The 26035-nt window shown below is 28.8% G+C and overlaps 2 protein-coding genes across 2 annotated transcripts in view; one reads left to right on the top strand and one right to left on the bottom strand.

The window, feature by feature from the left end:
- Positions 1–9: 9 nt before the first annotated feature.
- LOC130675982 (uncharacterized) lies at positions 10–2347 on the bottom strand. The gene is made up of 4 exons (XM_057481964.1): positions 2124–2347; positions 1846–2022; positions 1226–1340; positions 10–297 (listed from the first exon to the last, which is right to left on the bottom strand). The coding sequence occupies exons 1-4, from the start codon at positions 2182–2184 to the stop codon at positions 165–167; spliced, it is 486 nt and encodes a 161-aa protein (XP_057337947.1). The 5' UTR covers positions 2185–2347; the 3' UTR covers positions 10–164.
- A 995-nt stretch (positions 2348–3342) lies between these two features.
- LOC130673332 (protein neuralized) overlaps positions 3343–26035 on the top strand; it is a 36821-nt gene continuing 14128 nt past the window's right edge. The window contains exon 1 of the mRNA XM_057478469.1: positions 3343–3807. Within this exon, the coding sequence (XP_057334452.1) occupies positions 3774–3807 (34 nt within the window). The 5' untranslated portion in view covers positions 3343–3773. The remainder of the gene's footprint in view (positions 3808–26035) is intronic.

Raw genomic sequence — 26035 nt, 5'->3', positions numbered from 1 at the left:
AAATAATAAAAATTTCTTTGCGATTTTTAAAGAAGCTTTATTGTGACTTTAACAAATTTAATTTAAGGCAGTGCTCAGCTCATAATTATTATAAAAAATAGTTAATTGATTATTTTGATGACATAATTTTTTTATAATAATTACATTATTTTAAGCGTACAGCATTATAAGTTTTTATATAAAAATTGTATTATTATGATGAATATTAAGTAATGAGAGATATTTATTTTGGTTATTGATATAGAAGAGTTGCAAGCGTCAACGTCATTACAGGATTGAACACAGCCGCGAACGTATCTGTAATAATATATATATTAATTTTTCAATATTTATTATGAAGTTATTTATTTAAAAAAAATAATAATCGGCTGAAAATTTAAATTTGGTTTCGCGCCACTTAAATACACAGGCGAAAATCGATAAAAGAATCATAGGGCGACTGTGCCAGTGAATGAACGGTCGTGTTTTTTGGTATTTTAATATAGAAGGATGCAACGAAATTAGAACTGAAGTCAAAAAAATTGTTAATCAAACAGCAATGAAACATTATCTTTATGTACACGGAAAAAAAGTATGCAAAAATTACTATGTGGAAAGTAACTTAAAACCATTAATGATTCGATGGCTTTTACTTTTGGCGTACGTCAAAAATTACTATTCCATAAGTAAAATACGATATCATAAGTTAAAAATTATTAAGTGTTTGTATCTTTTACTTGTGGAATAGTGATTTTTGACGTACGCTAAAAGTAAAAGCTATCGGATCCACTAACCCACACGGAAAAAGTATATATTCGTATATATTCGGGCAAATCTGAATATATGCGGCATATATTCAGATTTGCCCGAATATATACGGATATATATTTTTTCCGTGTGGGAATGGTTTCAGGTTACTTTCCGCACAGTAATTATAACTAAATTTTGAAATCCGTTTTTTTCTGTATGATTATAATTAAAATCTAAATAATGTAGGTAAAAATTAAATAATGTTAATCCGTTGGCCCTGTTTAGAAAATCTCATAGAATCGAATAGGTTCTCATAAATTCCCATAGAATTTTAAAAAGGATGAATGAGGTCTATGAGAAGTGCTATAGTTAAGTATAGGCGGCCTTACACATACAGCTATAAGAATCTATCGGATATTTTAAGCAAGGGGTCGTGTTCATTCACTGAACTGATCACCCTATCAGAAATAAATGATATATAATCAACTCTATTTACTTATCAGCGAAATAAAAACCACCACAATGTGACATTCGCACTATTTCAGAATCAGTTGTAAGTGTTCCACTATCTAATGCACATGTTCTAATTGTTAATGAAACTCCAGTATCATCTAAAAATAATATTAATAATAATAATAACTATTAATTATTTTATATACACTGTAGAAAATTTTCGGAGTGAATTCGGGGTGGATGACTGTGTATTTATTTAATCTCCTCGGAGTAAAATTCACTTCTATAGGGAGTTTATTCATGGCCCTAAAGTTAGTAGGCCATCAAATATTTTCGAATTTTTATTTTCAACAAATCAGTTGCAAAAAAAAAAGAAACTAAAAATATGCGACTGTAGAAAATTACATAAGCTGTAGGTGCAATTTTTTAAATTATCTTTTTTTCTATAATCTATCTTTTCTAAAAAAATCCAAAAATTATTAGACATCGGCTAACCGATATCGTGTTTATTTTAATATTAAGACTCCGATTGACGAAGTAAATTTGAATTTAAATGAAATCTGTAATCATTCCGAATTCACTCCCGATTTTTTACAGTGTATGAATTTTTTTAACTAAAAATAAAAATTTGAAAATTCATAAAAATATATTTAAATAAATTACAATAAAATCCTGAAAGTTTGATACAAGAAGTAGCCGGAAAAAGACCATCACGTCCTTTACGACCACTTAAACACGGTGATTCTAAAAAACCAATTGATCCGTTGTTATGAAAAGGGTCGTCACACTCTTTATTGTCACCACCAACTGACATACATTTGAAACAGTCTATTGCTTGACCTAATTGTTGTTTAATAAAAATAATTTTATTAATCTGTAGCTTTTTAAATCATCTTATTTAAATGCATTATCGATAAATAGTCATTATTTTGAATACTTACATTGATGTAAATGAATAAAAATAATAAACATAAAATAAAATGATTTTATTATTTGATTCATTATTTATTAGTGTTGTTATATTTTAATAATTTATTACAACAATTATTAACGGTAATTATGAACATTGTTAATTATTTTTTTTATTATTAAATTATTAATTTTTATTTTAACACGAGGGTGTAATTTAGTTTAATGGAAATTTTATTTACTTTGTTGTGATCAATTGTTACCATAGTAATCGTGTGTTATAAATATATATACATATATATGTATATAAAGGCAGGTGAGGGTGTGTACATATATTTACATATACGTTCTATGTTTAATATCTACAATTTGATATCAAGATAAAAAAATTAATGTTAATTTAATGATTAATAATTATTATTGATTAATCATTAATTAGAAAAAAAACGTGATCTGCATTATAATAAAAAAAAAAACAATTTAATAAAAACTTGGAATAAAAATAAATAAAAATAAGCGAAATAATTAAAAAAAAAAAAAAAACGGTTTTAACTTTTTATAGCTCTAGCATCGTAACTAGTGGATTTACATAAAATATGAATGAAACCTTTTTTGTAGACAAGTAAATTTTCTACAAAATCATTCTTATACATTTTTGACGTATCTTAGATTTTTAAGCCATAATTATAATTTTAAATGATGCTAATAAATAAGGCTACAATTTTCATAAAATATGTATACTTCAAATACTTCCAGTGTCTCAGCTAATAAATTTACCGCAAAAATATAGGAAACCTTTTTTGTAGAGAATTTTGTTTTCTACAAAAAAGTATTCTTACATTTTTATCGTATCTTTAACCGTTCCGCCGATATTTGAATTTAAAACTATAGAAGTAACAAAAAATAGTCATAACTTTTCAAATATATATGATAATTATTTTATATATATGTGATACTATAAATATCATATTTTCAAAAAAGTTTTGATAAATTTTCGATTTATGTAATCCCGAAAAAATCCAATAAAAATAAATCGTCATTTTACAGCTGAATATTTTCCTGTTTTTAAAAAATTCGCGCGTTAATTTCGCGCATGCGCAAATATTTTTTAAAACACATCTTTGTACATCACATGTTTATGTCATGCATGTAATACATACATGTGTGTACAAACAGATGTATAAACTATAGTAAAATAAATATATATATTTATATATACGTATATCTGACATATATTTATAAAGACCGTCCATATTTTTCCGTTGTCGCAGGACTCCGGTCAATCGACAATGTAATTTTGTTTTTGTTTTTTTTTACATAACTGTTATTATATATTATTGTTATTATATTTTTTACATCAGACAATATTATAATAAAAATTTAAAAAATACAATATTTATATAATATATAATATCATTTAATAAACAAACAAACAAACAATAAATAGTAACGTGGAGTGATAAAAATTAATAACAACTTTTATAATTAATCGTAAATATAATAGTGATTATATTTTTTTTTTTTTATAAATAAATTAAAAATATATTCAATAGTCAATAAATATAAATGGCCAAGTGTTGATAAATATATAAATAAATAAATAATAGAAAACTACCTCGGGTTAAAGAAATTTTTTTTTCTAATAATTTTATAATTTTAGAAAAAGTTTTTTTTTTTAAATCATGGGTCAGTCTTCAAGTAATACCGGTCATAATGGTAAGTTTTTTTTTTTTAAATTTAAAAGTCATAAATTCATATATTTTGGAGGTTATTTATTTAAATTGTTTAGACATAAATATATTTTCTAAATGTATGATAATTAATTTAACAGTTTAGGTGTGAAAAAAAATATTTAACACTCTGGTGTTAATTTTAAAAAATTATTTTTTTTTAAATAAATTTTTTTTGAGAAAAATAATTTTTTATGAAAAATTTGTAATTTTAATTGTGAAAGTGAAATATTTGTAAAAAAAGAAACAGGTAAAGTTGGCATGATTGAGAAGAATGGAATTTCGGGTTAACGAAATAAAATGCAAAAAAAAACAATTGAGTAAAATGTAAGTAAGGAAAGAAAGAAAGAATGGAAAAGATTAATATAAAGGATCTAAGGATTTCGAAGGTTATTTACCGGCTGAGTTGGTTGATAATTTTTCAAAGATGAACAGCTGATATACCGCATGTTTTGCCGCACTGACGCAATAGCAATGGGCGCCATCTAATGTCGGATTTGAATTATCAGATGGTGTTTAGATCTTTTTCTTTATTAATCTGTCATACTTTTAATTGAGTATTTGAAAAGAGTTACCTGTAGTCCTGTCGAAACTCCGAAATAGGAGACATTTCTTGAAAGTTAGTGCAAATTTGGTTGAAGGTCATGACGTCACTTACAAACACCCCTCAATATAGAAAAGTCCTTACCCCATCGGTTAATGAGGAAAAAAATTAAAACACCCCCCAAAAACAGTTTTTCGCAAATATTTCATGAACAAAATTAAATTTGTAGAAAACTTTCAAACAAAACTTGTAGAGAAAAGAAATTCACATAACAAAGTATAAGAAAATTGTTTTTGTATCTATTAAGGGGTAACGTCAATTTTCAATTCAATTTAATTTACGAACAAACACTGGAAATCTACCTAAAGATCAGAACGTTTTTTCGCAGAACGAAATTAAAAAAACGCAATGAAAAGTAAAAAATCTACTGGATCTAAATTTCTGAAATATTTCGCATCGGTGTTTAGATGTCAGCTGAAATTCGCAGCTACCCCTAATTACCCCCTAAGTATTTTATGCAGTCAAATTACATCAATTTTCCATTTGCGTTGTGCAAAAAACTTTCCGATCGTTAGGTACATCACAGGAAACCTGAAATAGAGTCTTTAGCGTTTTTTGAAACCTTAACAGAGAGCTAAAAATTTCGTATTTTCAAAAATTCTAATTCGTCTTCGAGAAAAATTGTTTTAAAATTATCATTTACTCTACGAGTGCAGCAAAGATTATCCCGGTTATTTTTCTGAATGTAAGAAAGAGGGCCGGTGGCATTTCCCCTTAAAATGAACCTGAAGTCCCCAACATTGTTGAGAACTTCAAAAAAATAACAAAAAATCATCACGTTTATCTGACCTTTGGGACATTCCCATAACGAACCCTAATGCGTACTCTTACATGAGAGATCTTTATTATAGTCGGAAACATTATTTATTGGAATGTCCTCTTGACATTGGTGCATTCATTTTCTTGTTCAAGTGCTATATGAAATAGTGGAGGTGATTTAAGTTGACAACAACCCTGCTATGACATTTGACGACAGTAAAGCTCTACCTCTCCACTTCGCGTTCGAGGTGTGCAAAATACTTATATCACTCGGCCCCTACTGAAATCCTCACAGAGTGTGAGGGTTCATGCAAGGAAAGTAACAAAGAATTACTAGATCCATTCGACCCCCGGAAAATCCCAAAACAAAATAATACGTAATAGATTTTTGCAATTTCGAAGCCTAGATATACTGAATTTTTATATTGGTTTTATCCTAATAAAGTCATCTTGTCAGAAAGTTACCATCAACTTTCCCAGGATTTTCTGTTAAACTGAAAGTAATTTTTGTTCTTTAACTTCTTTCCCGCAACACTTTCTTTTCTATCAACTAGTCTTCAAAAACCGGACGTAGATTTACAACTTGTGTTCATATTGTAGTCAAAAGTTAGAATATCTCATAGTTAGCTACGATTTTTCTCAAATTAAAGGGATCTTTTGTCAATTTTCTAAAGTTACTAAACAATTTAATTCTTCGTTTAAAAATATGCAAAATAGATATACCTGAAAATCGGAGCGTTGTTCGCGCAACAAAAATTAAAAAAAATTATGTATTTGTTTAAGGGGTAGTTCTCGAGATCGGGGGTAGCCCAAAATTTGTTGCGCGAAAAACGTTTCGATCGTCGGGTACATAACAGAACGATCAAAATATTTGAAAACATTTCACTTAATTTTATTCCGAACTTCACCGGGAGCATTCTCCGAAATTAGGTTAATGTATTTAGAATTGTCACCTTAATCACTCAAAGCCAGTTCACGAAATTCGTAAAATTTTAAGATAAAATCCTCAGTAATTAAATTGAATTAAGACTAATTAAATTAATTAGGGTCATATTTACAAATTTAACGCTCTAATAAAAAAATTAAATCTCGTCAACTTCAAAGCGTGCCACAAAAAATAAGTAATATTGTAAGTTTTAGCGGTTACCAAATTAGATAATTAAAAATATTAATTATAATTAGATAATTGTTTAGTCTAAATACAAACAAAGATATAAAAAAACTGTTGTGTTACGAAACTTTAGTATTCTTAATTTGTACATAGAAAAAAAAAACAATCACTAAAGAATTAGCCATTAGCCAACGCGATGACGTCAATTGGAAAAGGTTCTCGGCAGTAAGCCGACTAAAAACTATTTCTTGTACTATATTCTCTTTATATTACATTACATTTACTTTTGTCTCGACATTATTGTCTATTGTCAGCCCAACTATATCTAATAATATTCTCAAGATGTACTAGTCATATGGTATATATCGCAATTGTATAATTTTCAATAAAACAGAATTCAATGCCTACTTTTATTTGAAATATGACAGTCTATTTTTTTTTCTTTCTTGTCATGTAATGTAAGACAGTACAAGGATTATTATTTATAATAATAACGACAAAATGGATAAAAAAAATTGCAAAAGGTGTAAAAAAAAATTTATAACTGATGACTTGCCACCTGCTTTTCAAGTACGCAGATGCCTCTTTTAATTCTTCTCATCTTAATGTACAAGCTCATTTTATTTTTTTAATTCATTTGCCCATATTATATTATTATTATTATTTAAAATAATCAATAGCGATAGTTAATTTTTTCTAATTTAATTTTTATCAATAATCATTGGTAGGGTCGAGTTTTTGAGATAATTTCCGCTAATTTGAGTACCCACATCGATATGTTTGCGTCACAAAAATATTGAGTCAAAAAAATTAAAAAAATTCGTTTTTTTTTAAAGTCAATTTTTTGGAATTTATATATGTCCTTTTTACGCATATTAATATTTACATTGATTTATTTTGTGAGGTCATTCAAAATAGGGCATTAATAGGCAGTTAATTAATTAACCATTTTAATTAATTAATGAAGTACTTATCGAAATATATTGTTGTGGGTACTCATTTAACGGAGAATCAGGTCGTCTACCAAGATATCATAGTGATTTTTTTTTCAAAAATTTCTGGCAGAAAATATTCAACCTTTTCAGGAGAATCGAAATCGCAAAAAACGTAATTATGTCGAAAAGGAAAAAAATAATGATATGTAATCGAAAAATTTCAGTGTAAAAGCAAGTACGCTGTTACCATGCAGCATTCGGCGATCTCTTTAAATATCGCACGTGATCTCAATGTATAATGTAAAAGTGTAAGAATGTTGAGTGCAGTCTGTAGACGTAGACAGTAAGCACGTAAATATGTGTTAGTGTATGTATGAAGGCAGAAATAAGCAGCAAGCAAAAGGGAATTGGAATAGTTGGTAAGGGAACTTTATATCCCAAGCAAAGTCCCCAACAGATGTTTTGTTGGTCGCCGGCTCGCACAACAACAACTCGGGTGGCTGCCACGCTGCAAGATGGAACCAATGTAGAATAATATTGTAAGACTGAGATAGAGAATTATAACGAGAAAGAAATGAGAAACGAGTGAGATATGTTAAGAAAAGAAGGAAAGACTGTGGCGCGTGGCAGGCTGTTTGCCTACCCCCCGATCTTCTTTCGGATATTATAACCCAAGAGGGGATAATTGTATAGCGTAAGCTGTATATAAAAGAGCCTCTTATAGTTTTTAGTCTTTTTTACTTCATTATTATTTCATCATTTTTTTTTTACTTGCCTTTTTTTATTCAGTCGCAAATTATGACCAACTTCATCAAAAATTATTTATTACCCGAATTATAGCGCCTAATATTTTAAAAATAGTATTTTATATCATGACTTAGTTAAGACATTATCTCACGTCAAATGAACTTTTTTTTGGGCCCTATGCAATTTTTTTATAATTTTTTGCGATATATACCTTGTTTCTACATACTTTGAAGCATACTTCACTTGAATTTTGAGCCAATCCGGGTCAAAAATTAAACTTGATTTAAACTTGGTTTACTAAGTCGAAATTTCGAGCCGTTTTTCACAAGACTAACTCGACTTTTTTACGGAGATACGAAATACAGTGAGTTTTTGCCTTGGTTTAGACTTAACTGGCTTACTTAGTCACGATTTAAGACGAAAAAGTCTAAATCAAGTCGAAATTGACTTGGTTTAGACTTATTCGACTTGAATTATAAGTCAAAAAAGTTCAGACTAAAATGGAATGCGAAAAACACATTTTTACACTAAAAAATACTGCTTTTTTCGACTTGGTTCAGCAAGTCAAAAGTAAGGTGGATGACTGTCGTGCTTGAAGTAAAGACGAATAAGTTCAAACTAAGATGAAAAAAGCTACAAAAGTTGACAAAAATAAAATTTGTCGAAATACTCGATATCTTATCGGAAAATCGTCGGCAAATCGATAACTTCAAAAGAAAATAAGGTGAAGCGAGCCTGAATGAGATTTAATTTTTGACCTGGGAATATACTTATCAGTTCAAAAATCATCGCTACTTTTGAAAAAACGTCATAGTTAACAAAAAAAAAAAAACTTTTATCAAAAAAATTTTTTTCCACCTGTGATAGGAAATTTTTATGCCAACATTCATATGTAGAATTGTTAGAAGTATATTCCCTGAAAATTTGAAGAAAATCGAAGTCCAATATTCAGAAATATGCCGGTTTTCGTTAAGATCGAAGAGGCGCCCAATTTCGATTTTTTAATTTTTACTCAAAAATGGATAACAAAATTAAAAAAAAAATTTTTTGCGGATCATCTCACCCTATCTATCATTCCTACGCACCCCAACCACAGTTACTCACAAATTAACCCCCTAAATAACATGATACCCCTCAATAAACGACCATATTGGGCGCCAATTTCGATTTATCTTTTAAAAAAAAATAATTAATAAGCGCATGTTTAATATTTGCTTATAAAGGCTATTAGAAGTAAAATATATATAATAAAATTTGTAAAGGATGTAAAAATAAACGAGTATGACTTGTAAAGTCGACTGATGTTATTCGAACATCGTGCAGCTGTGAGTTTTTGAAATCAATGGGGATCCATTGAAGCCATTGCATCGTAATATCGCATCGCATCGGCATGGATCTACTATGGATTGTCCAGAAAAAAAATCGGCAATAGAAGGCGTATATCTGCTTCAAAAATACATTAAGTCCCAGACCAGACTTACACCACTATAGTCATGTCTGCTGCTTTAAAAACTGTTTTTTTTTTCTTCAACCATAAAAGGTTCAGTTCCCTTTCTTCCACTTCATGCACCTGGAATTTCAGCGGACATTTAAGGGTGCGCATATCAAGACTTTTTCTATTTTTCAAAATTCTTATTCTTAGTATGATTATTGTTTTTCTGTCATTTTTATTACTTGAATTGTTTTCTTGCCATTGCCTACTTAAAGAAAAGGGTAAAGAACTCCATCTTATGCCTTGGCTATTATTTATTGAGGCTCAGCTAAGGGTTTCAAAATAACTATATCTATAAATATGTATATATATATACTCTAAACATATTTGCCAACATAAGATGACCATGTGTCGACAATTTTAAAAGAAAAATACATTTTTTTTTCAATTGTTTGTTCTCACCTGGGTAACACATGTTTTGGATTGTTTAAATTTTTAATGCTGGTAGGTACTTATACTTAGGTACTTCTAAATTTTAAAGTATACACTTTTTTTTCCTTTTTCCACAAATAATAATTTACAATTCATAAAAATTTAAAAACGTGTTACGCTTAAATCCAAATGGTATAACATGTTTTTGCACATGTGTTACTTGGAAAAAAAAATTTTTTTTAAGTAATTGCAGCCTGGAAATTGTTATTTTGATTTTTTTTTTAAGGTTATATAAGTATTTTTTGAAAAAGTATTCATTTTTGCTATAGAAATTTTTTTTGGAAATTTCAGTTTTTTTATACCCGCGAAAAAATTCAATGTTTGTTAAATAATAAGTATTTTAGAAAATGTTTGCTGGATATTGTGTAGATTTTTGTTCCCCGGCTGCGAAATTTGGATTTTCTGTTTTTTATTTTTGGAGTTTCAGGAAAAAAAATTTTTTCCAAAAATTTTCGGGGCGAAAATAATTTTTTAAGGAAATATTGATGATTAAACACTAAACTAGGGACTTCTGTATAAAAAACATGAACCTGTAGGTCGAAACGTTTTTCGTGCAACGAAAATGAAAAAAATTTATGTAATTTTACTTAAGAAGTAAATGGGGTAGGCTGCAATTTTCGGCTGACGTACGAAACATTTCAGAAATCTAGATCCAGTAGATTTTTTACTTTTCATTTCGATTTTTTCATTTTCTTTTCGTGAAAAACGTTCCGATCTTCAGGTACATTACAAAACCGAATAATTTGGTGACTTTGGAAATTTTTCGAAGCAGAAGATTTTTATGTCCGTGATTTTTGAAAAAAAATTCAATTTTTCAGAAGTTATAAGACGAAAATTAAATTTTCAGTTCATAGGATTTGATTTTTCATTGAAAATTACAACTTTTCGGTAAAATAATATAAATATTGTTATTTTCCAGCAGCAAGTGAATAGAAAATTGAGAATTCAGATCTGTCCCCAAAATTTGAATTTTTTGAAATTTTCATAACAAAACTTTATTAATTTCTTATATAAGACGTTTTTCTACATAAAAAAATGTATATATGTAAGTTTCCTGTCGCCCAGAAAACAAAAAGGACAAGTTAGGGTCTCAATTTCGTGAATAAATTTTTTTTCCAAATTATCTAAATATTGTTTTTGATCAAATAGTAGTGATTTCCATCTGCAAATAATTTTCTCTCTTGCATATATTTGAATTTCCGCACAGGAAAAATAATAAAAAAATTTCATTTAACAATAGACGAATATAATAAATTGATTATAAACTTTCTAGTTTTTTAATTCCTCGGTAATCATAATCATTGAACTAGATCACGGAAGCAACAATAAGAATATGTTAAAATATAATCGAAAGTTCAACAATAGAAAAATTTAGGACATTTGGCCATTGAACTAAAACCGATGACTGGCAATAATAAAAAATTGATCTTGACCACAACAAAATTATTTATCTGTTAACTTTTTTCTTTTTATTTTGTTTATCTCATTGTCTATTCTCTGTTTCGATCATTGTTACTTTCTTCCTCTCTCTTTTCCACTCACTGATCGATGACCGTGGATACGTATTATAAAATATGTAAAAAACGTGTAGCGGTAACAGCTGCTGCCAAGTTACCAAGTGACCATCGTCAAAAAGATACAGAAACAACATACGACACACAAGACACTACCACTCGATATATATACATATATATGTGCGCACCCAAAAATTATAACCTGATCCTATACTTTGTGCAATATATGTTATTATTCATGACACTGTCCTTCCAATTTTTTATTTTATCTTCTTTCGTATTATTTCCCTCTCTCTTTGCCGTCTTCTGTATCAATGAAAGAAGGCACGTGTCCTTAAAAAATTATCCTCATTGAATATTTAATTATTGACTGCCACCAGACTTTTTTGAAATTAAAATTACAATAATTTAGTAATTTTAAAAAACTGTTCAAATGCCAAATACGAAAAAAAAACAGAATTAATTAATAATTCATCGACTTTAAAATCGATTTATCGATTATTAATCCATGTATTGATTTTTCTATCGATTTATCGATTATTACTCCGATTTAATGGCGTTGGGATCGATTTATCGATTATTAATCCAATGTATTGACTTTTCTATCAATTTATCGATTATTAATCCAATGTATTGATTTTTCTATCGATTCATCGATTACTAACTCAATTTATCGCCTTTGAAATCGATTTATCAATTATTACTCCGATTGATTGACATAGAAATCAATTTATCGATTATTAATCCGATTGATCGATTATTAATCCGATTGATCGACTATTAATCCGATTGATCGACTATTATATCGATTGTGATCCGATTTATCGACTTTTAAATCAATAAATCGATTTAATAATCAAATCATCATTCGATTCGTATTTAAACATATCGAAAATTAGGCATCGATATATCGATTTCTAAACTTCGATTAATAAATATCAATTACTTAAAAAAAAATCTAGTAAATCGATACATATTGTTCAAAAAATCGATCATCATCACTGAATTTTGGTAAATCCATTATTAAAGTTCGATACATCGATTTCTGAGCTTCGATATCTCGACGGTTGAGTTTCGATACATCGAATTAATTTTCAACAAATCGATTAATACTTAAATAAATCAAGTAGTAGGTTTTGATAAATCGATTACTAAATTTCGACATACCGATTATTTAATTTCAGTACTTCAAATTAAATCTACAATCAATCGATTAAAATTTCAAATAATCGATTAAGAAATTTCGATATATCGATTTTTCATAATATAACTAAAAAATTGTACACTTTGTTTATAATTTTCCAAACACATAATAACAGTTTAAAGTTTAAAAAGAAAAGTAATAATTACAAGTATAAATTCTTCAGTGCAAGCTGTAAAAATTCATCCATATGAATTCCATGTGTATTCTCACACACACACACATATATATATATATTTTAAGAGGAGTTTTATTCACAAGGAGACTGCTGACTGAATATAAACGTTCACTATTGGCCCGTGGCACGCGTACGTCGGCACCTGCCTTACATTTTGCCGTCTTTCATATCCACACATCCCCCCATATATACTACACACATATATATAGATATATGTGTACATGCATATATATAGTTGTATATATATACATATATACAACTATATATTAGCACAGCAGCCTTTACGACCATATAAAGTCTTCAATATAATCGACCCGCAAAATGAAAAAAAAAGTCGTATCTTCAATCATCGATTGTAATTTATAATTTTAAAAAATTAAAAAAGTTTATTAACTTTTAGTTAAAGAAATTTTATATTACAAAAAAAATTTTGAAAAACAGTTATATTGATTTTTCAACTTATAAAATTACGCAAAGAGATTTTCTCAAATAAACCTGACGTGTGACAAAGCCACCAGCTTTTCAGGTAGATCGTTTTCTTTTCATATATTTTTTTATATATTTTTCTTAAGATCCTTTTTTTTTTTTTTATCCACGTGTAAAAATGCTCAGGTTATATTATATTGTGTGTCCATGGTTTTAAATTGAACAGTCGAAAAGAGCCGAAAAGTCTGGCGAACAGATGAACTTTACAGAAGAACAGAACCTAAGATTTTTCTCAGGTTTTTTTTTTTACCTGCCATAAAAGATTTAAAGTTCCTCAGCAGGTAGCAGGCAGTAGTACTATAGCCGTTAGCATGTGTTACGTAGTAGTAAATTTACAGATGACCCAAGTTATGGCTATGGAGTAAATCCAAGGTTGAATAATAAAATATATATATAGATAATATGTTAAAATTTATATAAAATAATACGTAAACAATTTGTTTACCAGTAAAAAAATTAGATAATATCTAATAATAGTTCATTATAAAAAATTTATTACTTTCGATTTTTTATGAGTATGAAAATCGAAATCTCGAAGGTCGTAAACTGATATTATGAATTTTAAATCGATATTTCGTAATATTTGATATTTGAAATTTTGAATCAGGAAGTCGATTAATCGATTTATTGAAGGTTAGTACTTTACATTTTAATCGATTAGTCAGATTTCAAATCGATCTTTCCAAAATCACGAAATTATACATCGATTATTAAATCAATTCACTGGATAATTAATCGATATCTTAATTAATACTTCGATTTCATGATTATTAAATGGATGTCTCGATTAATGAATCGATTTATTAATCGATCGCTTAAGTAATCAGTCGATGCCCCGAATAATTAATCGGTCTCGATAAATTCATTGGTGTCTTGATTAATCAATCGATATTTCGATAGATGAATCGATGGTTCAATTTATTAATCGATATCTTGAATAATAAGTCGATGCCCCGATTTATTAATCGGTCTCGATAAATTTATTGGTGTCTCGATTCGAAAATCGATACTTCGAGTTATAAATCGATGAATCGTTTAATTAATTCATAGCCTCAGTTATGAATTGATGCCCGGTATAATTAATCAATATCTCGATTCAATAATCGATGTCTTGATTTAAGATCGATGTCTCGATTGAAAAAATTGATATTTCGATTGATTAATTAATCGATATCTAAATAAAATAATCAATTACTCGAAATTAAAAATCGATACATTGAAGTCGAAATTTGAATCGATTAATGTAAGCTTCAATTAATAAATTCATTTGAAGTAATCGATGTATCGAAATTATAAGAATTGATAATTTTTAAAAAAATATTATTGCAATTATTATTATTTACAACTTTTTAATGGTAATATTAAAAAAAATATTGCAACGTAAAAATTACCATAATTTAAAATTCCAAACAAACAAACGAAAAGAAAAATAATAAAAAATCCACAAAAGCTGTATGTAAATTAAAGAGCCGCTTAAATCACTTTACGGTAAACATTTTTATGATTCATTATGAAGTTAACATATCTTGGTACTCGCACATTATTATTTTTTTACAGTCTCTTTACTATCTTATTATGTACATAACTGCATTTATACTCTATCTCATAATTATGTCATTCGCCATATATACTTTCAACAATTGCGGTATTATAATAAAGACAACTACCCGTGTATTTATATTTAGTATTATTATTATTAGTATCATCATCATTATTATCATAACTCTTTTTTATCTCTAGTTTAATAACAAAAGAATCGTAAATAGTCAAGTATTTACATTTAAATTTGCACAATTGTGATACATGTAACATATTTTTTTTTTTTACAATTTCAACAATTGCATCATTTTGTTAACAGAACAATATATATCCATATATATATTATTTTAAGAAGCCATTTAGTTTACTTCTAATATTACTGCCACAACCACAGAAATCTTTCTTACAATTATTTCTGAAGCCATATATATATATATATATATATATATATATATATATATATATATATATATATATATATGTATATATATATATATATGAAGCACGCGCCAGTCTCTTCAACTTCCTGCCATCCGTCTTACTTCCGTTACTCCTTCAACATTTCTACTCATATTTATTCTACACACACACACACACACACACACACACACACACACACACACACACACACACACACACACACACACACACACACATATATATATATATATATATATATATATATATATATATATATATATATATGTACGTTGAATAGACCTTTGTGTGACCCCCCGTTTTTGTTTGCTATATGTATCCTCAAAACTGCATATTTTTTCGTCCTTCAAGGATTTTTGTTTCTAGACAGGACTTTTGACAGGATATCGAATTAACTATTATATAGTCCCTTGTGTGACTTATATGTATACTATATATATAAGTCACAGATCGGTACGTCACATAGATAATATACAAAGATATCTCCCATGAAAAAAATTTATAAAAAAAATATAAGTTAAAATATGAAAAAATATATTTTTCATATAAAAAGAAATACATAAAAAATATATAAATATATATAAATTATGTATAAAAAATCTGTTAATCGGTTGACCCTGCGAGCCAGCCCTAAAACTTCCCGCTGTTTTCAAGCTCGAGGAGCTCAAAAACATTGTTGTGAATACATTATCAAGCTCTTCGAGCTCCAAAATACTTTTGTATGCCATTGTTTTTGAAAAAAACCGCTTTTTAGCATTTCTTTCTCCCAGCTGATCAGATTTTGGGATTGTTTAGTTCGGTTTTTTCAAAGATATTGGCAAAAAACTGTTTTTCATCGTTTCTTTCTTCCACGATATCTCTTAGACAAATGACTCGATTTTGATGGTTAAGGTGGCAATTGACGCGTCTTAATAAATTCTAAAGCTGATCAGATTTTGGAGTTATTTAGTTCAGTTGTTTTAAAGATATATTCGCAAAAAACCGTTTCTTACCATTTCTTTCTCCCACGAAAACTCTTGGACGAATTATCGGATTGTGATAGTTAAGGTGACAATCGACTCGTTTTATTAAATTCTAAAGCTGATTAGATTTTGAAATTGATCGGATGAGTCACTTCAAAGATAATCGAAAAAAAACGTTTTTTACCATTTCTTACTCCAACGATATCTCTCGAACAAATAAACCGATTGAGATGGTTGCGGTCGCATTCGACGAGGCTTATAAAGTTCTAAAGCTGATTAGATTTTGAAGTCGATCGTTCAAGTCGTTTCTGAGAAATCAATAAAAAACTAAAAAAAAAATTTGTTATTATTCGTAATTCGCCAATATTTTCGAGTCTACTTGATCTAATGATCTGAAATTTTTAGAAAATTTGATGGCCAACAAGCTCTTTCGATTAATTAAAAAGTTATAGACTGGTCACACACACACACACACACACACACACACACACACACACACACACACACACACACACACACACACACACACACACACACACACACACACACACACACACACACACACACACGCGGTGACACGAATCGTAATCCGTGGACAATAGATCCGCGACGTCAAATCCGCGACATGAAATCCGAAGATATTTTATCCGATAGACAAAATGTCCTTGGACTAAATATTCAAGAGACAAAAAATCCGTGACAAAATATCCTGTCGATAAATCTTATTCAGAAAAATATATTTTCAGTGGAAAATAATTCATGGTTTTCGATAAACGGGTACTGTACCATTCCAAGCATATGTATTGACCTATTTCCAAAATAATACCCACCCAAAATCTGTGAAAAAAGGGCACCATACGATTTCAAGCATATGTGTTAATCTATTTTTAATATTTCACACTCAAATTTTATGTGAAAATATATTAAACATTTCTGATAAAAGAGTACCGTACTATTTATATTATAAGATATTTTGTCGGGGATGTTTTATCTATTGAGTATTTAGTCCGGGGATATTTTGTCTATCGGATAAAATGTCTTCGGATATTTTGTTGCGGATATTTTGTCGCGGATTTAATGTCTTCGAATAACGAGTGACGGAATCCACACACACATACACACACACACACACGCGCGCGCGCACACATACATACGTACAGACACTCGAACATCATTCTAAAAACAGTCAGAATAGCTTCCTAGGATTTCAAAACGTCGACATCTGATGAAAATTCGATTTTCGTAAATCGGACCGAAACCAATAACTTCCCGAATTTTTGAAAATTTTCAATTTTCTTAGCGGGAAGTTAAAAATATATAAAATTTCGATAAACAATATATTTGTTATATACACTAATGCAAAAAATTAAAGGAGCAGAAAAATTTTATAAATTTTTTAGTGATTTTTGGAAGGCTGTAACTTGGTGAAAAATAATCGTATCGAGATTTTAGAAAAATCATTTTGTAGCTTAAAATCTCTAGTTTTGGTGCATTTTTTTCAAAATTTTTTAAAAGCTCCGGTTATTGCGCCAAGATGAGAAATACCGCGAGACAAAAATTTCTAAATTATTTTTGTTTTTTTCCGAAGAGCCCACGGACCGCAGAAAAATTCTTTTCACTAAACAAATTCATAGCTTGTTTAGCAAATTTATTCAGCTTCAATTTGGTTTTTTGTTTAACCTCGTAGGACGTTTTGTCGCAGAGATATCAGCCTTCAAACAGAAAATGATCCTTTTGGCTTTGATCATCGATATTTCAGGTACCAATGTTTGCACAGAAAGTTAAAGGGCGGCGTTGAAAACTTGAATAAATTCCCTACAAGACCCTGTCATCATTTTTTGAAAAACAAAATTTTTTTTATTTTTAACATCCATTAGAAGTAAGTACAAAAAAATGACTTTTTTTGGTTTTTTAGTAAAATAACCGCTACTCGAAAAATATCGAAAAAAAAATAATGTTGCCAGGGACTTTTTTAGCTTAATGTACCCCCAAGACCCCTGTAAATTTTGAAATTGATCTATCGAACCGTTTTTTGAGAATCATCGATCAAAGTTTTGCTAAACAATTAAAGGAGCAAGTTTTGTTCCTTTAATTTTGTAATCATAATCAAAGTGAAAAAATTATTTTTTCTGGACTTTTCTCAAATTTTTGCATTGGTGACTCGGAAAATGCAAAGAAATGACAAAAAAAATAAAAAATTTCCAAAAAATGTCAAAAAAAAATTTTAGAACACAAAAAAAAAGTTTCAATTTTTTTTTTTCTTCGATTTTTTTGACAATTGTTGGAAATTACATTCCTCAAACGATAAATAAGTTAGAAATGGCAGGATATATGTCAGCAGAAAAAGTTATATACTTAAAAAATCTATCACTAACGTTATAAATGTAACAACCTAAAGAGAAAAAAAATCAATTACGGAGTGGGAAATTATACACTAGACTCTATCAAAAACATCGACTAGTTTTTTTTTTAAAATACTCTGAAAATATTGATTAAAATTACGGAAAAATGATCCTGTTAAAATGACAGCTCTTAATTACTAATATGAATGGTTGCCTAATCGCGATTGTCTATTACCTATTTGATTAACATGGGATTTTTTTTTTTGAGTGGAATTTTATCACGCATTAGAAAATCAAAGCATCCGTAAAATTGAAGAACATTTTTTTAAGGAAATTGAACGCTTTACAAAAAAGGTATATTATTATTTTTCGATAAATTTGAATTTTTAAAAGTTATTCAAGGCCAAAGTTTGATTCATAGCAAATTTTACCACTATTCAACTTTTTCGGCGAAACTGTCAGACTTATCGTAAAATGTTATGGGACCTTTTTTGTAGACAATTTTATTTCTTACAAATTGTCGCCAGAAAAGTATTTTGAAAATCTACATTGTTTTCTAGTTATTTTTATTTTAATGTAAAGCTCTTGAAAAAAATGGTGTTTGGGTCGATCTCAAGAACTCGATATTGAAATGGAAATAACTAGGAAACAATGTGGAATTTGAAAAAACTTGACTGGAAATCATTTATAGGGGATGAAATTGTCTACAAAAAAGATCCTCTGAAGTTTTGTGATAAGTCTAATAGTTTCGCCGGACATGTAAAAAGGTCTAGAAATTTACGATAATTTGACCTAGAGCTCCAATAACTTTTGAACAGATGGATTTATCAAAAAATGATAAGAGACTCATTTTGTAGAGCGTTCAATTTCCTACAAAACTATATTCTAAATATATCTGTACATATATAAGCCAGGGCCGAGGTATACAGTTCCAAACTTAAAATTTTTTTTCCTAAGTCATTTAAATGATATAAAAATCATGAAGAGGCATCTCTTTTTATTAATATTAGGAGCTCAAACTTCACCATAATTTTTTATCATCATTTTTAACAATTTTTTTCACAGTAATTAAAGAAAAAAAAATCGGTCTATCGGATAACCCTGCGGGCCAGCCCTAAAACTTCCCGCTGTTTTCAAGCTCCTTGAACTCGAAAACATTATTGTGAATATATTTTCGAACTCTTAGAGCTCGAAAATACTTTTGTATGCCATTGTTTTCTAAAAAAACATTTTTTAGCATTTCTTTCTCCCACGATATCTCGCGAACGAATTAATTGATTTTGATGGTTGAGGCGGCAATCGACGCGTTTTATTAAGTTCTAGAGCTGATTAGATTTTGAAATCGAATGATTCAATTTTTATGTAGATATCCGAATAAAAACGTTTTTCACTATTTTTTTAATCAACGATATCTCGTAAACGAATGGACCGATTAAGACGATTGAGGCAGCAATCGACGTGTTTTATCAAGTTCTAAAGCTGATCAAATTTTGAAATTGATTTATCTAGCCGTTTTTGAGAAATTTAAAAAAAAACAAAAAAAAATTTTTTTTCAATTCTTTCTCCAGTCGCACATGTTAAATTCTCATCTTTACATAGAAAAGCATCTTTACGTAGAAAAGAATATATTAGTTGCTCGTTTTTCAATTAAAGTTCTCGCTAAACTATGATAGATACCGCTACAATAAATCAGTTCTATTTTTTTAGAAAGTTCATTGTCTATATAAAAGTTTCTGATATCATTGCTTGTAAACTCAATAGTTTAGCTGTACTTTTTAGTCTTATGAGGTAATGAAAAATTCAGTTATTTAAAAAAATTTGCCAGCTTGTCAATCAAACTTCTCGCTAGACTATGAGAGGTACGTCTACATTAAATTAGTACAATTTTTGTCAGAATTTATTTCGTCTGTATAAAAATTTCCGATAATATTGCGCGTGAACCCGATAATGTGCCTGTAATTTTCAGTTGAATGAGGTAATACGAAAATTCGAGGAAACATTCAGTTATTTGAAAATCCGCCAGCTTGACAATCAGAATAGTCGCTAAATTATGATCGATACTTCTAAAATAAATTCGTACAATTTTGTCAGAAATTATGTTGTCTATTCAAAAGTTTTCAATAACATTGCTCGGAAACTTAATAGTTTAGCTGTAAGTTCTAGTTTAATGAGGCAATGACACATTCTGTTATTCAGAAATTTGCCAGCTTGTCGATCAAAACTCTCGCTAATCTATGAAACATTCGTCTGCAATAAATTAGTACGATTTTGTCAGAAATTACTTAATTACTTTATTCGAGCTCAAAAAGATTGAAATTATTAACATTTTCTGTGGAAAGTTTTGATTCGTAAGTTCAACCAGTTTAAAATTTTTTTCCCAACCTTAAAAGAAATTCCGATAAATGTACTGCAGATAAACTGAAATCGTCGCAAAATAATTGAACTACAATTTAAATTCTCTACAATTTCAATTCTGATTAATCTTATCAAATTTTAATTAGTTCAACGAACAAAAAACCATGGATTCAATGTTTTATTTTAATCTTTTAATTTAAAAAATTTTCAAATCTGTTCTTTATGAAGATATTTCTCTTGTCAAATAATTTTATTAATTTCTCGATGTCTAATGAATCGAAATGAATTATTTCACATTCATCAAGTCTTTAAAGATTTTGTTTCACAAGGCTTAACGAACAATAAGGTATGTCACAGTAAGGTACAATTGATAGTTAATAATATTTTGTACACTCTACTTTTCTGTGACCGTCACACAAGCGTTATGTATAATATAAAAACCTGTATATATCAAAACCTGGGTGTAACGTCACAGAAAGGTATCAAAGTCACACAAGCGTAATAAAATATAACTGAAAATCTCTTTCACATTTTTTTCGAAGGTTCAACAAATTTACCGTCTGATCTAACTGAAAATTTATTTGACTCTATTTTAATCACTTCTTCTGATTTCCGTCTGAATATATTGAGTTCATCAAGCATAATCATAAACATAAATTGTAAAATCATTTGTTTACACATCGATTATGTTCTCTAATTTTTATAATGAAGTATAAATCGATACTTTTCTCCAGCTCATACGCAGAAAAAAAAATCTGGGCGTCGGTTGACCCTGCGGGCCAGCTCCAAAACTTCCCGCTGTTTTTGAGCTCAAGGAGCTGGAAAACATTACTCTGAATATATTTTCGAGCTCTTCTAGATCGAGAATGCTATTACCTGCGATTATTTTTTATGAGCTTTTCAAGCTCTACCAAGTTGCGTTTTTTGCTAAAGTTTGACAAGTTAAGAATCGAAAATTGTTAATGAAGAAGCGGTTTTTAAATTTTAATTCTCGATTATGTTCAATGAAATAAATGTATCGAGGCAGAAATCAATGTCAGTGATCCAAATCAAGATTTGAGTGAGTTTTGACTTAGGTCAGAGCAATTATATATGAAATATCCGAGAAAAACATTAAAAACTGGATTTTCTCAATTTTTTGCTGATAATATGTTTTAAACTAAAGAACAAGTTAGATGACATTAAATGATAATCGAAAGGGACTATAAACAGAAAGAGTGGGTATGATTTAAAAAACATTTAGTACATTATATTTTAATTTATCCGGAAAAAATAACATTTTATGTTATTTTTTTAACTTTTCAGCGCCAATATCTTTTGAGCTAATGAACCGATTGTGACGTTTGAGGTAGCATTCGGAGCGTTTTATTGAGTTCTAGAGCTGATTAGATTTTGAAATTGATCGGATGAGTCACTTCAAAGATAATAAAAAAAAACCGTTTTTTATCATTTCTTTCGCCAACGATTTCTCTCGAACAAATTAACCAATTAAGATGGTTGAGGTAGCATTCGACGCGGCTTATAAAGTTCTAGAGCTGATTAGATTTTGAAGTCGATCGTTCGAGTCGTTTCTGAGAAATCACTAAAAAACTAAAAAAAAGAATTTTTTTTTTTTTCGTAATTCGCCAATATTTTCGAGTCTACTTTATCTAATGATCTGAAATTTTCAAGAAAGTTGAGGGCCAACAAGCTCTTTCGATTGCCACCTCAACCATCAAAATCGATTCATTAGTTAAAAAGTTACAAAGAGTTTACACACACACACACACACACACACACACACACACACACACACACACACACACATACATACACACGGACATCATTCTGAAAATAGACAGAATAGCTTCCTAGGACCTCAAAACGTCGACATCTGATGAAAACTCGTCATTCGAAAATCGGGGTAAAAACAATAACTTCTCAATTTTTCGAAAATCGTCGATTTTCTTAGCAGGAAGTTAAAAATTCTCCACTGAAGGTCAATATTATATTCTTGATTCAAGAAAATTTTTCTGAAAACCTAAATTTCCTCACATAAAGTAGAAATCTTCTCCGACTATGACGAATATTTTTTAATAACCAAGACAAATTCTCTTGGCTTAAGAAAATCTTGACTTGGTTCCTGAAAACGTTTGTCTTCCAAAATATTTTCTTGACTCAAGATAATTTTTTTTTTCTGTATAGAGATCAAAATTATCAATGTTTTCTCTAGAAAGTTTAGATGCTGATTTGGAAGTTCGAAGTGTTATTAGGTTCCTTTTCTACCCTCATCGCGAATTCCCTACATTTTCAATTCAAATTAATCTTATCAAATTTTAATTAGTTTAGCAAGAATATTCATCTACAATTATCAATATTTCAACGAACAAAAAACCCTGGATGCAATGTTTTATTTTAATCCTTTGATTTTAAAAATTTTCAGAGCTATTCTTTAACAAGATATTTCTCTTGTCAAATACTTTCATTAATTTCTCGATGTCTAATGAATCGAAATGAATTATTTCACATTCATCAAGTCTTTAAAGATTTTGTTTCACAAGGCTTAACGAACAATAAGGTGTGTCACAGTAAGGTACAATTGATAGTTAATAATATTTTGTACACTCTACTTTTCTGTGACCGTCACACAAGCGTTATGTATAATATAAAAACCTGTATATATAAAAACCTGGGTGTAACGTCACAGAAAGGTATCAAAGTCACACAAGCGTAATAAAATATAACTGAAAATCTCTTTCACATTTTTTTCGAAGGTTCAACAAATTTACCGTCTGATCTAACTGAAAATTTATTTGACTCTATTTTAATCACTTCTTCTGATTTCCGTCTGAATATATTGAGTTCATCAAGCATAAGCATAAACAAAAATTGGAAAATCATTTGTTTACACATCGATTATGTTCTCTAGTTTTATTATGAAGTATAAATTGATACTTTTCTCCAGCTCATGCACAGAAAAAAAAATTCTCGACTGAAGGTAAATATTCTTCATTCGAGAAAATTTTTTTGAAAACCTAAACTTTCTCAAATAAAATAGAAATCTTCTCCGACCACGACGAATTTTTTTTAACCAAGACAAATTCTCGTGGCTCAAGAAAATCTTGACTTGGTTCCTGAAAACGTTTGTCTTCCGAAATGTTTTCTTGACTCAAGATAATTTTTCTTATGTGTTGAGATCAAAATTATCAATGCTTTCTCTGGAAAGTTTGGATACTGATTCGCAAGTTCAAAGGGCTTTTAGTTTTTTTTTCTACCTCTATCGCAAACTGCGAAAAATGTACTGCAGATAAACTGAAATCGTCGCAGATCAATTGAACAATTATTAAAATTTTGTACAATCTCGATTCTTATTAATCTTATCAAATTTCAAACAGTTGACCAAGAATATTATCAATCTCCTATCATCAATCTTTACACATCATAAATGCAATATTTTATTTAGATCTTTAAGCCTTAAAAATCCTTGGAGCTGTTCTTCAAAAAGTTGTTTCTCTTTTGGAAAAAATTTGTTAATTTATCGTAGTCTAATGAATCAAAATAAGGTATTTCACATTCATAAGTTCATTAGAAATTTTGCTTCACAAGGTTTGACTATCAGTAACGTGTGTCACAGCAAGGTATAAATGATAGTAAATAATATTTTGTGCACTATACCCTTATGTGACCGTCACACAAGCGTAATGTATAATATAAAAACCTTTGTGTAACGTCACAGAAAGGTATTAAAGTCACACAAGCGTAATAAAATATAACTGAAAATGTCACACAAACGTCTATACAACATACATATGTGTGTGTGTGTATAAAGAAATTCATTTCCTTTATTAAATAAATATTTTCTTGAAGAAAAAAATTTTTTTTTATTATTTCGATGTGGGGTAAAATGGACATACCTCAAAAAATGCATTTATGATAATTTTATTAATTACTTTCATATAATTTGAATTCTGAATAAATTATTAAAAATAAGGTTATGCATTTATATATATATATGTATAAATTTTATATATATATATATATATATATGAATCCATATAAAGTACATAGATATCTACATCAGTTTTGTTGCGCAGGAAACTAAGCGAACCATGTCTCCGCTTCCTTAAGTTTAAGAATATATACATATATATTCTTCATATATATTTAAAAAAGGAATTAATATCTTGGATTGTTGATAATTATTCACAAGGTCAAATTTTTTATACAATTCACTTTTCACTCATTCATATTCTACATCAACTATATATATGTATACAATTTCGATCCGATGATATATAAATATATACATAATGAATCACACACAATATTAAACATCAAAGTTTTTTTTTATACAATCCCTATATTTTTTCCAAGAAATTAAATTTTTAATTATTTTTCCACTCCACGGCTTCTTTTTGCTACAAATTTAATTGAATTAATAATCTTATTCAATTAATGTAATTATATTTCTCGTACTTATGGTTCAAGATTACTTTTAATTGAAGTTAATTTAAAATAATCATGCATATGCAATTAATTCGGAGCAAAATTTAATTTTAAATTTCTGGAGAAATTTAAAAAATTACGAATTTCACTCGAAATCCAAACGCTGATGTGTGGTATCATAAAATATGTATATATTTATGTCTTGTCTATAAAGTTTATATATATGCATATATGCGTGCGCGTGTGTGTGTGTGTGTGTGTGTTAGTAAAAACTTAAAAAAAAAAAAAAATTATAAAGATAATCTTGTTACGCAAGAAAGATGCGTAGCCATACAAAGGGAAGGAAGTGCGTGTACACCATAATGTACATAACTAACTAAGTAACCAAGTTCCACATACTATTATTGCACGGTACCACGAGCATATTTCCCACCAGCCGTATCCATACCGTTGCACGTAACAAAATTTACCTCTAACTACACACTTCAAGTCGAGTTTTAACTTAACTTCGTACGCCTACATTTAATACACGATACTTTTTTCTAATCAAAAATTATAGTCATTTTGTATGCCCTACTTTTCATCTAAATTGCTCATAAACTATCGGTTTTATGAGAAAAGTCACTCAAGCCTTTTTGGTAGATAATTTTATTTTCTACAAAAGTCAATTAGACCATTTTCTTTTTAACTCTAA

This window comes from Microplitis mediator, chromosome 1 (genome assembly GCF_029852145.1).
Source record: "Microplitis mediator isolate UGA2020A chromosome 1, iyMicMedi2.1, whole genome shotgun sequence".
Classification (NCBI taxonomy): domain Eukaryota; kingdom Metazoa; phylum Arthropoda; class Insecta; order Hymenoptera; family Braconidae; genus Microplitis; species Microplitis mediator.
The sequence above is the reverse complement of the archived record's forward strand: the minus strand, read 5'-3'. Positions and strand labels throughout refer to the sequence as shown.

Coding starts and splice junctions, on each gene's coding strand:
- LOC130675982 (XM_057481964.1), bottom strand. CDS start 2,184: ATGAATCAAATAATAAAATCATTTTATTTTATGTTTATTATTTTTATT. Junction 1,341..1,845: donor CAAACTTTCAGGATTTTATT/GTAATTTATTTA, acceptor TATTATTTTTAG/ATGATACTGGAGTTTCATTA. Junction 298..1,225: donor GGTTTTTATTTCGCTGATAA/GTAAATAGAGTT, acceptor ATATTATTACAG/ATACGTTCGCGGCTGTGTTC.